The 15,611-nt window shown below is 36.3% G+C and overlaps 2 protein-coding genes across 8 annotated transcripts in view; one reads left to right on the forward strand and one right to left on the reverse strand.

Moving 5' to 3' along the window:
- Positions 1-14,509, reverse strand: part of ZNF366 (zinc finger protein 366) — a 268,862-nt gene extending 254,353 nt beyond the window's left edge. For 5 of the 7 annotated variants that reach the window (XM_039870187.1, XM_039870183.1, XM_039870185.1 and 2 more), the window contains exon 1: positions 14,311-14,509. The gene's annotated coding sequence lies outside the window, so the exon portion shown is untranslated. The remainder of the gene's footprint in view (positions 1-14,310) is intronic. The other 2 variants (XM_039870188.1, XM_039870182.1) reach the window with 1 other exon arrangement.
- Positions 14,510-14,572: 63 nt separating this feature from the next.
- TNPO1 (transportin 1) overlaps positions 14,573-15,611 on the forward strand; it is an 84,925-nt gene continuing 83,886 nt past the window's right edge. Inside the window, exon 1 of the mRNA XM_039870177.1 lies at positions 14,573-14,721. Coding sequence (XP_039726111.1) covers positions 14,707-14,721 — 15 coding nt within the window. The 5' untranslated portion in view covers positions 14,573-14,706. The remainder of the gene's footprint in view (positions 14,722-15,611) is intronic.

The following is a 15,611-nucleotide window of genomic DNA, read 5'->3' on the forward strand; positions in this document are numbered from 1 at the left end:
AGCAGTGCATTTTCCCAGCCTGAGTTATTCTGTGCTTAATAACACTATGTGAAAGGCATCAATGATCCAATCCAGGTATTACCATACAAATCCAGTCTTACTGATTTCCTTTCACACTTTTTATCTCCAGCATAAAGAGATCAGGCCTATACAACTCTCTTGGCATGGTTCAGTAAAACAATCTCCTCTAAGCAATTAGTTGGATAAAACTCTCTCTCTCCTCCTTGCTCTCTTTGCAAGGACAGGTCAGCCTAATCCATGTTCTGGTGCTCCTCCACCACCTAGTTTCTATGTTGAAATCCTAATGCCCAATGTGATGGTATGAGGAGGTGGGGTCTTTGATGAATGAGATTAGTGCCTTATAAAAGAAGTTCCAGAGATATCCCTAGCCCCCTTTTACCATGTGAAGACACTAAAAGAAGTCTGCCACCCAGAAGAGGGCCCTCATTGGACTATGCTGGCACCCTGATCTTGAACTTCCAGCCTCCAGAACTGTGAGAAATAAATTTTTGTTGTTTAAGAGTTTTGCAGTATGGTATGTTGTTACGGTGGTCCGAACAGACTAAGACACAGGGATACATTTTTTCCCGAAAGGATTTATGTCAAAGAATAAATTCAATTTATACTTCTAAACCAAATTTGTCACCTTACTGGAGACTTCAATTTCCTCTAAAAGAAACAAGTGAGAATGAGTACTTGCTCTATATTGATGTAATTAAAAAGGCCTGTTCTGGTGATTTTCCCAAAACAAAGGACATCTTCTCCAAAGATGAATTAATGATTCCACCTCTGTAAAAAACAGTCGGCAGCTTTTAAATGATTTAATGCCAGCTTTCGAAAATAGTAAAGTCCTGATGGGCAGCCTCTTGCAGAAGTGGTAACAATGTGGCATGAGGTAAAGGTCTAAGTTGATTTTTCCTCACATTAATACCTGGTTTTCTTACTAGTTTTTAAATCATGACTCTTTATCTTTTGGGTAGACTCTTTATCTTTTGAGTTCATATATTAAACGTGTATGTAAACTAGGTTTTCTATTCCTTTCAATTACCCTTTACTTCATTTTTCAATTAATGCCATATCATTTCCATTCATTTTCTTTAAAGTTCTAGTACCTAACAAAGATAGTTCCTCCTCATTGTTTTTTTTCCCCACAATTTGATAATTGTGCCAAAACAGTTTTGGAATCATTATGTTTAACTGTATAAAGTATTCCTTGGTTTTTATTAGGAATATGTTAAATCTATACATTGATTTGGGGAATATCTCTACTATTCACAGCCATGCTATGTCTCTGAATTTGTTTAATTCTTTCATAGTTTACTTTATGAGCCTTGAACACCCCACATTAATTTCTATATATTTTATAATTTAGTAATATTGGTAATAAGATCTCTTTTTAATTACCTTTTCTAGTTGGTTTTTATTGATATTTAGAAAACATGTATGTTTACAGATTTATCTTGTATTTACTCATTTCATTGAATGCTTTGAACATCTCAAATAGTTTTCTAGAGGGTGGAAATTGCTTAATTTGGGTCTTCTATTTCTTCAAATAACATTTTTGTTTCCTTTTTCCCTTCAATATTTAGTTTTTTTTTTTTTTTTTTTTTTTTGGCAATCCTGCTGTGCTAAAAAATAATTTTTGGTATTATATTGGAAAATAATGGTGACAAAAGCATCTTTGCTTTCTTCGTTTTTTAAAGGGAAATGTTGCTAGACTCACTCTACCATTTATAAAATCAACTCTTAATTTTAAATTCTTAGTTTCTGCTTTTTTTGTCAAGAAAGAACAGCTTATGACTGGATGTTGAATTTTATCAAATATCATTTGGAGCTTTTACTGATATGACTATATGGTTTTGCTATTGAAATTATTGATATGTGGTTTCTCTTTTGATAGTTTTTCTTTGAATCATTAATTAATTCAAAACTTCCCTGATTTGCCAATCTTGAGTAGCTTTCCATCACTCTTTATCACATCTCCCATTTTATTCTCTTCATGGCAGTTATCTGTAATTATCTTGTTTATTTGTTTACATGTTTATTGTCTGTCCCCTATGCATGGGGCCCTTACTGATATTGCTGCTTTGAAATCTTTACTAATCAGATCATCATTGCAATATTACATTGTGATATACCCTGACCTGATCTAGCATTACAGCACTATCCTGGAGCTGATGGAATCCAAAGCTACTTCCTAAATCCTGGCTTTTCCTGATCTGTTTGCGAGTCATCTCTGTGCATAAGTGGCCTTTCACTCGGGAGAGAACACTGTGTGGAACTGACATTTCTCAATTTCTGAGCTAAAATTCTGACCTGCTATTAAGTCTTGCTGGACACAGTGAGAACAGAGATTTACATATACTTTTATTCAGAGATGGTACAAATAAGAACCCCTCATCCTTAAATCGTTTTAGCAAAATATAAACTATTTCTGAGAAAATAGTAAAATCGAGACACCAGCAGTAGATAAGAAGTAACACTTGGCCTCCAGCCCAGCTGTTTTCTCTTATTTACCATGTGACCTTGGCCAAGTTATTTAGCCTCTTAGATTCCTCCTCTGTAAAATGAGAAAATTGCATTAGATTTATATATGCCTTCTAGTTGCAATTCGAAATAAATTATTTACTAAAGAAAATTTATAAAATTAATATTAATAAGTGATTTCTTTTTATATCTAAGTAGTTAAAATAAACCTTCAGGTACCACTATCGTACCAGAACGTGATGGTAGTGTAGTGGAATTTTTGTGCCCAAACATCAAATCATCTCTTCCAATTAAATCCCATGAATCAAATGATTTGGTGATGTACTCTGCAGTAGAAGACTCTGAGGTAGTCTTTCTAGCCTCTTTGCTTATTCTAGAAACTGTTCCTCCCTCTCTCTTTCCCCTTCCAAATACAATGCAGCCAAAGCAGGACAGTCCTATTGCAATGTGACCCTTCCTTCTGGCCACACATAATCACTTGTGTTACAAGGTGGGCACCTCATTCAGTCAGGGCCAGTATTGGGCCTTAGATAGGAAAAAAGATGGAGAGTTGGTCCCTAATGCTTGAAGCCATAAAATGTAAACCTTGGGTATACCAGGCAGCTGTGTTCCCTGTAGGAAAAATGGTCTACAGAAACAGAGGCAAGCAAAGGATCTGACATTGCTGGTCCATAGACGAGCTGTATTCCTAACCCTAGAGTAGGCTGTTCAACAATTCTTTGAGAAATAAATACCCTAGTCTACTTTCAGTAAGTTATTTTACCTTAGCTGGTTTTGTTGCCCTCCCTCCCTTCTGCCTCTGTCAAAAAATCAAAAGTAACACAACTTCTATCCAAGTAAATTGAAATCTCTCATCTTCAGATAATCACCCCGCCAGGGATAATAACCTCTCTAGCCCTGTTGTACCTGTAATATGGGCCTTAATTTTATCTATTCAGATCATGAAATGAGAGAAAAAATAAAAGATGTGTGATACTTTATAAGAAATAATCTTTTGAACCAAAACAAGATATACTAGCATCGTGGTAAATCATCAAAATTGCAATGTGATACCATCCTGCCTCCTCAGCAATCCAAATTCCAGTATTATACCCATTTGCAACAATGTCATTATGTACTTCATATATTAAGACATACTTCTGAGGAAGGAACACAAATTATTTGAGAAAAATATTACTAACTAGCATAGAAAAAAAGGTAAATGAGGAAATGAGAAAGGGGGATGACAGGAAGGGGAGGTTATATGCGAGCAATAGAAGAAAATTGTATTTTTTAATTCTGATTAATATCCTCAAAGAGATAAGAGAACCTAGTCTTTTTCTACTATGCCCTCTGTATAAGAGCTGGATTTGAGATCCCTTTATGTACCATTCCCTCTAAGTTTTGCCACTATTTCTGCCTTGTTGGAATTAAACAATCTGCCCAACACATCTTTGGAGTATAACACAAATACTCAAAATATTTATGGGAAAAGTGTTAAGAGGTAGTAATTAATAGCTAATTCACAACTATTACTGAAATTTTTCTTTGTTTTGATATTTTTAGCTGTCTCATAGGCTCATATGTTCTTCATAATAAAATTCTCTACGGGTTTTTCTTTCTAGTTTATGTGAATATGCATCCCCTCAGAAAAATCCAATTACAAGATTTCCTTCTGTCTAATCCTTAGAGATCATATGTTTTCCACCATAGGTAATACAAGTTCTACGAAATGGAAGCAGAGCTTTCATGCCTTAAAATTCATTTCTCTGACTGTACAATCATTATCAATATAGGCAAATCAAATTCAACTTATCACTTCCACTTCAGGCTAACTAGAGAAGAGGCAGCCCTTGTTTTAGAATTCTTTAAATATTCCCTGTCAGGAGTGCTAGGAAAAGCATAACATATGGAATCACAAATTGGTCTTTTGACAAACTGCCAATCTAGTGACTCTTAAAGGAAGAACAACAGTGAACACTAAGGAGAAAACAAAGTAATAGCTGAGAGATGCAGTTGAAAATTGAACTAAAAATGCAGAAGAGAGGGGGGAAAAGGATCCAGTCCAACATACATGTAACTTCAGAGCCCCGTGAGAACACTTTATAAGAAAAGTATTTCTTGCTTTAAAATTTATGAATAAGTATCTTTAGAGGAGAAAGCCCTGGTGGTTTGATAGAATGATTTGGATGCTTGGATATTATGACTCTAGAATTTCTAGTGCAGAAATTAAAAGTTTAAAGAAGACTTTCCTACTTTGTCTTCAGGGATGATTTATTTTATAAAATATGCACGTATATTTAATCTGTAAGTTTTGCTATAAAATCCTGTATTTAAAGCATAAACCTTTCTGGACACAATGCCTTTGTTCCATGAAACCTTCTGATTCATTTGTAAAGTAATTTTGTGAAGAATTTTTGTGATATACAAAACATGAAAAATTATATGGCAGTTTACGTGGACCAATTTCATGTAATTCCCCATGGGCCATAATAAAATCAAAACACCGACATCTGGTACATCAGTGGAATTAAACCTAAATTTAATTTTTAAATATTAAACTCCCAGTTGCTAATCTACTGACTTAAAATTACATATACTGAAATACTTGCTTTCTTACTCAAAATTAAAAATGAAAGCATGTCCAGTATATCATCTAACAGCTACTTTTCAAAAGTTGGATCAAAATTTCTGGCTTAACCTGTTAGACATATTTTTCTCTCTTTTCTGAAGTCCCCTTGAAAATGACAGGAAAGAAAAAAAATTTTAAAGTATAAATCCACAAGCTCAAAGAAAGCTGGGAAGACTACAGTAGGCAAGGAATGTTAACAAATTTGTGAAGATGGAAAGCAGATGAAGAAATGAGCATTGGCTTAAGAGCAGAGAAATCTTAAATCTAAGTGCCTAATACCATACTGAAGCAAGGTGATTTTCTCCATAGAGCTGAGGAAGGACTCAGGAATTGGAGGTACCAAAAAAGGCAGAGTATGCAGAGTGGAAATGACAACAGGAGAACCTGTTGAATAGAAGATTGGAACGCTACCCAACCCTACGAAGCCAAATAACTACTCTTGCCTCACCTTAGGAAAACGAGGTTTATTCCCTATAGTAATTGAACCAAAGAGGCCCCAGACTTGAGGACTCCAAGCACAGCAGAGGGCAGGAAAGAGGCACCAAAATAAAAATAAAGGACTACTAAGAGTTAAGCGCAAGGAACAATGAGACCCCCCACCTCCATCACTATAACCATTTCCAGGTCCCCAAACACCAAGAACCTTGCTTATTCTTCTAAGCAAAACATCAAAAAAGTCATCAACACAAAAGTTGTATCAGTGCCCCAGAGCACCCTGGAGACACCCGCTTGTCCACAAATTCTTCTGTCAGAACAGAGCTTCCAATCCACTTGTCTGAATGGAGAACGAAGTCTCACCAGACATTTAAGGAAAACTCCAAAATGAAAGGCAGAGACAAAAATAAACAGAAGAAAAAAGTAGGCAAGGGCCAGATCATGTAGGGTTTCAGAGCTATGATACAATTTTCATTCCAGGAGTTACTGGAAGCCATTGGGAAGGTTTTGAGAAGAATGACAATTCAAGTTCTACAAGATAGGCCTTGAACTGGTGTGAGAGAAAAACTTGCAGTACTTTTCTTTGGGAGTGGAGTTAGGCCTAGATGCTAAGCTAGGTATGTGATATGAGACAAGTGACAAAGTTCTAGCTAATGACAAATGAAAGTGGTGCGTGCATTTTCTTAAAAGAAAGGTCATTTACCTCCTTCCCAGTGGCTTGGATTTGGTTGTAAATGTTTAAGCTGAAACCTGGGAATTCATATTGCACCATGAGAAAGAAGCTTCATATTAAGGATGGAAAAGCAGCAAAATGGAAGAGCCTATATCCCCAATAATTATGAAACTTCCAGACCAGCTGTGAACTACCTATATCTTCATGAGAGATAAACTACTATCCTGTTATGAATTTTCTGTCACTTGCAGCTGAATCATTCTCAGCTTGCTTGAGACTCCATAATGACTAGAAATTAGGTGCAGGACATTGACTGGAGTTTTCTCAGCAACAATGATGGAACATACTGGGCCCTATTTATAGTTTACAATAGGGACTTCATAACATGGCAGATTGCTCATGTAGCACCCAAACTCCACTTAGTAAGCAGTTCTGGTCTATTCACTGAAGTCTGCATCTTTTATTCTGGATCACAATATCTAGACCACGCAATTAGATATTGTGTTTCTTTGGCTCTTAAGATATGTGGCTGTATTCTTCCTCCAACCTTAAAAAGACTTTCAAACTTGATGGAATCTTGCATTCTTGCTTAATTTAGGACTCCACAACTTGGACAAATATTAAAATCATATCCAATTTAATTCTGGAAAAGTTTTGGACCAAATGGAGAGGGAGAGATTGAAGATGTAGGAGAGAAAAGGCTGAGGGAGACCAAGCAGCGGGAATGGCTTTTGCTAGGAGAAACCATGAACTGGCTTTTTTCACTCGTCATTCTCTGGAGATTCATCCAGGTTGTTGTGTGTATCAGTAGTTTGTTTCTTTTTATTGCTGAGGAATATTCTATGGTATGGATGTATCACAGTTTCTTTAACCATTCACCCATTGAAGAACATCTGGGTTGTTTCCAATTTGGAGATACTACAAATAAAGCTGCTGTAAACATTCATGTACAGGTTTGTGTGAACCTTTTCATTTCTCTGGGATAAATGCTCAAGAGTGCAATTGCTAGGTCATATGGTAGTCACATGTTTAGTTTTTTAAGAAAGTGCCAAAGTGTTTTCCAGAGTAGCTCTACCAGTTTATATTCCCAACAGCAATGTGTGATTGAGTTTCTTTGAATCCTCACTAGATTTTGGTGTTGTCACTTATTTTTTATTTCAGCTATTCAGTTAGGTGTGTAGTGATATTTCTTATAGTTTAATTTGCATTTCTTTGATGGCTAATGATACTGACTTGTTTTTGAATATTGAATCAGCCCTGTATCCCTGGAATAAATCCCCTTGGTTGTATACATAATTCTTTTTTATATATTGCTAAATTTCATTTGCTAACATTTTAAGAATTTTTGAGTCTGCTGAGTCAGTTTGAGTCTATGAGAGATATTGGTTTGTTGTTTACTTTTTTATACTATCTTTGGTTTTTTTTTTATCAGGGTATAAGTAGCTACATAAAATGAATTGGAAAGTGTTCCCACCTTTTCTATTTTTCTGGAAGATATTAGTTCATCATCGATATTAGTTCTTTAACAGTTTGGTTTACTTATCCAGTGAAACCATCTGAAGATTTATTTTGGAGGAGTTTTTAAATTATAGATTCAATTTCCTTAATCAGGCTATTCAAATTATGTATTTCATGTTGGGTGAATTATGGTAATTTGTACCATTCAGGAAATTGGTATATTTCACCTAAGTTGTCAAATTTATGTGTGCAGAGTTGTTCATGATATTCCCTTATCAACCTTGTAATGTCTGAAGGGTCTATAGTGACAGCCCATTTCATTCCTGAGTTTTATAATTTTTGTCTTTTCTTTTTCAGTCTTGCTAAAGGTTTGTCACGACTTTTTCCCCAAGAAGCTTTTTGTTTCATTGATTTTATCTATTGTTTTCATTTTCAATTTCAGTGAGTTCTGCTCTTTATTATTTCCTCTTACTTTCAACCTGCTTATGTCATATTTGAAGTGAGTTTCTTATACTCTGCATATACTGGGGTCATGTTTTTTGATCCACTCTGGCAATCAAAATACAATTATGTTTTTAGAACACTTAGGCTTAATGTAATTATTAATATGTTAGGGCTAAGTCTGTCATTTTACTTTTTGTTTTCTGTGCTCTGTTTTTTATTTTTATTTTTCCTGACTTCCTGTGGGTTACTTGCATATTTTTTTGAATTCTATATGGATTTATCTATAATGTTTTTGAGGATATCTTTTTACTTAGTTTTACTGGTTACAATAAGTATTGCATTTTATACATACATATAGTTAAATATCATGTTATTTATAGTATGATTTATTTTATGTTTTTATGTTTTATAATATGTATATAACAGATTTTTATATGTATAACTTATCCCAGTATACTGGTGTTATTTTACCAGTATACTGGGATAAGTAAAGTGTAGAAACCTTATCACCATTTGTCTCTTTACCTTCTCCATTTAATAATATAATTGTCTTAAATATTTCCTCTACATTTAGAGTCACATGTGGCAGTGTTATAATTTTTGCTTCCACCAACCATCAAACATAATTTGAAGACTAAGGAGGAGATGGGAAACCTATTATATTTACCCACACTTTTGCTTAATCTGTTCTTTCTTCCTTCCCAATGCTCCTATATTCTTTCTTTACTAATTTCCTTTCTGTTTAGAGAACTTCCTTTAGCCATTCTTTAAGGAAAAGTTTGGTAGTGACAAAAATCTCTTAGTTTTCCTTCATCTGAGAATGTCATGATGTCCCCTTTATTTCTAAAGGACATTTTTACTGGATATGGGATTCTGAGTTGACAGTTCTTTGCTTTCAGCACTTGAAAAACATAGTGTTATTTCTTTTTGGTCTCCATGGTTTCTGATGTGAAATCTACCGTCATTCAAATTCTTTTTCCTAAATGGATGAAGTGTCATTTCTTGCTCCCTGCTTTCAAGATTTTTTGGTTTTAGTTTTCGGAAGTTGAACTATGTGTTTTGGCATGGATTTCTTTCCGTTAATCCTATTTGGGTTTCATTTGTCTTTATTTTTTTTAATAACAGCATTATTGAGACATAACTTATATACCATAAAGTTCACTCTTTTGTAGTTTACCATAAAGTCATTTTTAGTATATTCACAGGGTTATTTAGACTGCTTTAATCATTCTCTCACCAAAAAAAACCACCGCTATACCTATTGGTAGTCAATTTCTATTTCCCCTCCTCCAATCCTTGGAAACTACTAATCTAGTTTCTGTCTCTACACATTTGCCTATATTGGATATTTCATGTACATTTCTTTTATAACTGGCTTCTTTCCCTTGGCATAATGTTTTCAAGATTCATATTGTAGCATGTATTAGTACTTTATTCCTTTTTAGTAGCAATTCCATTGAATGGATATACTCTAATTTGTTTATTCCTTCATCAATTGATAGACATTTGAGTTGTTGCCACTTTTTGGTTATTATGGACAAGGCTGCTATTAACATTTGTACACAAGTTTTACACAGACATATGTTTTCATTTCTATTAGGAGTGGAATTGCTGGATGGAATGGTAACTATGTTTGTTTGAAGAGATGCCAAACTGTTTTCCAAGGAGCTGCAGCATTTTATATCCCCACCAGCAATGTATGGGAGTTCTAATTCCTCCACATCCTTGCCAATACTTGTTATTATCTGTCCTTCTTATTATAGCTATCCTAGTGGGTCTGAAGTGGTATCTCATTGTTTCGATTTGCATTTCCCCAATAGCTAATGATGTTGAGCATCTTTTCATGTGCTTATTGGATATTTGTACATCTTCTTTAAAGAAATGTCTATACAGACCCTTTGCCCATTTTTAATTAGGTTATTTGTCTTTTTATTTTTGAGATGTAAGAGTTCTTTATTCTAGATACAAATCTCTTATCAGATATGACTTGCAAATATTTTCTCCCTCACTGTGAATAGCTTTTCACTTTCTCTCTTGATGGTTTCTTTGAAGCACAAAAGTTATAAATTTTGATGAAATCCAATTTATCTACCTTTTTTCTTTCGTTGCTTGTGCTTTTGGTGTCATATCTGAGAACTCTTTTCCTAATTGAAGGTCATAAAGATTTACTTCCATGTTTTTGCCTAAGAATTTTATAGTTTTACATCTTACATTTATTTCTATGGTACATTTTGAGTTTTTATGTATGATGTGAGGTAGGCATCCAACTTTATTCTTTTGCATGTGGATATTCAGTTGTTCCAGCATTATTTGTTGAAAACCATCTTTCGTCCACATAATGGTTTTGACACCTTTGTTGAGAATTGGCTCAGCTTCTTAAATCTTTAGGTTTACATCTTTTCTCAAATTTCAGAAGTTTTCAGCCATAATTTGAGTAATTTTTAGTGCCACCTTCTTTCTTTTCTCCTTCTAGGATTCTGATGACATGAATGTTAGCTCTTTCATCACTCAAGTTCGTGAGTCTATTTTCAATCTATTTTCTCTCTTTTGTTAGACTGGGTAATTTTTATTGTTCTATCTACAAGTTTACTGATTCTTTCTTCTGTCACCTCCACTGTATTGTTGAATTGACCCACTTAGTTTTTTGATTATTGTATTTTTTAGTTCTGAAATTTCTTTTTGGTTCTTTACGCCTTCTATTTCTTTGCTGAGACTTTCTATTTTTTCCTTTATTTCGAGTATTTTTGTAATTGCTCATTGAAACATTTTTATGTCTGCTTTAAAATCTTTGTCAGATAATTCTAACATTTGTCATCTTGGTTTTGTCAACTATTAATTGTCATTTTATATAGTTTGAGATCTTTCTTATTCTTGATATGATGAGTGATTTTTAATTGAAATCTAGACATTGGGGGTATCATGTTATGAAACTCTGGATCTTATTTAAATCTTCTGTTTTAGCTGGCTTTTTTCTGACAGCACTGGAAGAGGAAGTGAGGGTGGGAAGCAGGTACTACCTCACTACTGCAAGGTTGGGGGAGAAGTCCAAATTCTCCACTTTGCCTCCACTGACACCCAAGATGGGAGGCTCCTCATTACTGGCCAATGGAGATGAAAGTCCTGGCTTCCTACTTAACCTTCCCTGACAGCAGAAGAGGGAAGGAGGTATGGGGCACCATGTTACAGTTTTGTAAAGTTAGAAGTCTAGGTCTCCACTAGGCCTTTGCAAATATTTTCTGTCACTCGCGGGAAAGAGGAGAGGGGCATAATTTTTTTTCTGTAGTTTTTGGATGGAGTAGAACAGTCATTGTCTAAATGTTTTCTGTCTGCTATACTGCCCCTCTCCTGGTCCATCATACTAGAAAGAGCAGTATTTTGTTAGGAGTTGGGTTTTTTTGTTTGTTTGTTTGTTTTGTTTTTTCTGCACCATTGGCACTGCCAGGCTGCCAGCTTCTTCAGTTTCATGTCTGGGCTACATGAATCAAAAAGAAAACCGAAGAAACTAACCATCATGTTGTTTCTTGAGTCTCAAGGGCCCTAGCTGGTCTGACTTCTCTATCTTTCAGAGTCTCCTTATATTTGTTTTATATGTAGTGTTCAGGGGTTTGAGTTGTACTTAGTGGAAGGAATAGGGAAAAACAGGTCTACTCCATCTTCCCAGAAGTAGAAGTCTAAGTAGAACTTTTTACAAATAGGATCATATTTTAATCACTAGAAGATATTAATAGTTAAAGAATCTTTGAAGTTAATCCTTTCCCAGTTAATAATAACTCTATCTTTTTTATACATTCAAACTACATATTGGGTTTGCTTTAGAGAAATTCCTATAGATTACATATTTCTGAATGTTGACAATAACTGCTCTTTCGAAGTTGAAATTAAATTCTTCTAAATAATTACTTTTTAAAATGTTTTTTCCTTAATGCCTATCTGAATATGTTTCAAAGGAAGGCAATTCCTTAAACTGCCTAATGTTAAAGAATATAATTAGAATTCCCACATCTTTCCAGAAGTATAAGATGGGAACATTTCTCAGAAGTATTCTATTTTAGAAGTTTTTCTGTATCTAAAAGATTATTTCACTTCTCTTACGGAGTTTCTATATACTTACTAAGTTTCTATATACCAACAATTGCCTATTAAAGGTATTTAACAATTTTTGGATTTCCAGGACCTGTTTTTTTTTTCAATAACCATTCCTCCTTTTTTAACATCTGTTCATATGTATTAATGTCCAATAATACTATCTTTTATTGCCCTCTAACTATCTGCCAGGTACTCTGCTAATGAGCTTTTAACATACTTTATCTTATTTAATCCTATTTAAGACAAGGAAAGTGAAGCTTGGAAAGTCTGAATTGAAAGCATTCATAAGTGGTAAAGCCAGCATCTACATACAGGTCCTCTGCCTCCTAGCTCCATGCTTGTTTTGACAATGCTACATCTGACAGAGTGAGCATCTTTCCCTTCCAAGGTGAAAGCTTATAGGTATGTTTTCTCTTTTAATGTTATTTTGTAATTTCTACCGTTCTTTAATTTTTATTCTGATCAAATTTTTCACCTAAGAAAAAATTTTAATACAAAAATTTAAAATATATTGTAATAGGTTTGAGGTTAAAATCAAAGTTTACTTACTATTTTTAATTTCAATATATGTCATTTGAAAATACCAACAATTCTTCAAAGAGACAAAAAGGCTACATGTCTAAGCATCTCTATATTCAATGCAGAATTATTTTATAGCTAAATTTCAATTCACTTTCATTTAAATTTTATAAAAGAATGGAGATTCGATTTGCCTAATTTTGATTTCACAACATTTGATAATCAATATTTTTTCTTTCGAAAGATTTTGCCTAATAAATCCTCTTACATAGGCTAAATAATACTTCATTTGTTTTCAATTGATTTCAATTATTTCCTAACTATCGATCAGGTGAATTCCTTATTAATCACTCAGTCAGTAGTTCCTTACATCTGTCATTGTTTGGTAATACATTTGGAAAGTATTTTTCTTAAGCAAAGTAGAATGCAGATACCACACATCCCCTGATTTGTATAATCAAGGCTCCCTATTCCAAGATGGAACTTTTGAAATGCAGAAATAAGTCCTGTTTGTTATCTGGATAAATATAAATTCCCCTGCAGATATACTAAACTACAATTTAGGAAGGTTTACATTGTTTTTTTTCTTAGTAATCTATTCCTATAAGGAGGGCTTTTTTTGTCGTATACTACTCTATCCACTTGCTATCAAATAAAAATGTTGAAGTCATGAGTATTTTAGTCATTTGAAATATTTTTTTCTTGCTGTGTTCGATTTCCCAATAATAAAAATGGGCTTTTTATACTCAAATTTTAAGTTAAATAAATTAGTTGTTTTGTAAAATAACTGTTGCTGCAAATAAAAATTATTAACAAGTTTAACAAATACACTGTTTCAATATAAATAGAAAAACACTTTCTAGTATTGGTACTAGAATTTTATCTAGAATACGCCTGGAAGGCAACAACCGCTACACATTTTCACATCATATATATAGCACTTGCAAGTAGGATAGTCAAAACAGCTGGCATTTTTACACATATTGATCATGTGAGGAAGAATATTATTACAGGCATCATCACCTTAGGAAATAATGATCATCTATATGCAAATTTAAAATATTCATATATAGTAAATATATGTAGGTAATAATGTGGAAGGAAACTGATATTTATTTTTCACTACCATTATTATAATTGAATATAAAAGACTTCTACCTCTCCCATTTTGAATTATTTTCCGTTCAAAAAACAGATATTTTAATTTCTCATGAAGGCTGTTTACGGAGAAGAGGGCTTGTTATTTCTAAGAGCAAGAAACTACTACTGTTTTATATGAATACACACCTGGAGACGTAAAACTTAATTTTATAAATCATTTAATGTTACCTACATAGCAGTTGATAATAGCATACCTCAAAGCTTATCTTGCAATATTAGCAGGCAGCCATCTGCCCATTTCTATCTACTGAAGCCATTCTGCTTTTTTCTAGAGACTTTGGAACTGTATTATTGTGGGATATGCGGCATGTTCGGTGTGAAATAGGTTCCCAGGGCAAGGCTGCCACTTTGGCGGTTACCCTGAGATACAGAAGTTAGGAAGGGCTAGGGCCATCATGCTAGGAGGACCCCAGACAGCCCTGACAACCACACTTACAGGGCCATTTTGGTCGAGGCCTCACCGTGCACAGCAGCGTCCGCAGCGGCTCCTCCTGCGAGCCAGAGGCTGGGGGCAGCGCGCCGGCCGCAGGGGGCGCGAGCGTGTGAGCCCCGCAGTGGACCAAGACCGGAGGCCGGAGGCTGCAGCGCGGGCTTAGAAACCGCTGCGGGGCTTAGGTCCGCAGGCCCGACAGGCGCAGGCTGCGGTTTTCCCGGTCCCGCCGCCGTTGCCAAGGCGACCGCCGCCGAACGTTCCCGCGGCGGGCCCCGCCCCCCGGCCAATCGGACCCGCGCTCGCCCGAGCCCAGATTTTCTTTGTTCCGCAGCCATTTCAGGCCCCGGACCGGAGGCAACGCCGCTTCGGCAGAGGGCCCGAGCGCCGGAGGCCTCTGGGATGGTGTGGGACCGGGTAGGTGGCTTGAGGGTGAGCGGCCCCGGACTGGAGGGCGGGAGCAGAGGCCAACTGTTCTGAAGCTAGGTGACAGGCCGCAGGGAGAGGCGCCGAACTCGCCGCCCTCCGGGTCCCCGCCCGGCCGTTTGGAGCCAGGCGCCGGCGGCTGCGCGGTTCTAAGCCCAACAGCTGCCGCCCCTGGTGTCCTGCGGGACTGGGGCAGGGGGCGGGCGGCGGCTCCTCAGGTGTCCGAGGTCTGAGCCTAGAGCCCGTGAGAGCGGCGGAAAGGAGAGGGACAGCTTTGCCCTGTCGATTAAACCGCGGCTTTGAGGGCCCTGGGTGCCGCAGTCGCCGCCTCGGGACGGCTGCTTCTCGCCAGTTCTGGGCACTGACGTTCGCTGCCCCTGATGGCCCGTCTTTGTCCCCGCCCGGGCCCCTGTGCCCGGGATTCCCCGGCTCGCACACACCATCGCTTCCACGCTCAGCTAGCTGATCGCTTTCTCCAGGCGATTCTTTCCCCTTGGGGCCTCCTGGCTTCACGACATGTTTACATAATTTTAATGTTTGTAACTATGGGTTTCGCGTGGGTTTGTTTTTTGCCCTTCTACCCTTTTGTACTTCTCTCACGCGAACACGCAACAGGGGACAGCTACTGAGGAGCACACCGACTACCACAATCAACCTGTTTTGAGAATGGCGTTCCTCCTTTAAAACTGATCGCCTATTTGTTTACAGATTACAAAATCAACTGGATTTTGCAAGGATTGCTTACAATTTTAAGTCCATTATCTTACCAGTCAGTAATTATTTTGGTCTATCAGCAAATATAAATGTAGAAATTTAAAGTTGGAGGCTATCCACAAATTGATTTTGACAGTTGTATAAGAAGCTTAATAACAATCCTGCTT

This window comes from Pteropus medius, unplaced genomic scaffold, assembly GCF_902729225.1.
Source record: "Pteropus medius unplaced genomic scaffold, Ma_sr-lr_union100, whole genome shotgun sequence".
NCBI classification, from domain to species: Eukaryota; Metazoa; Chordata; class Mammalia; order Chiroptera; family Pteropodidae; genus Pteropus; species Pteropus medius.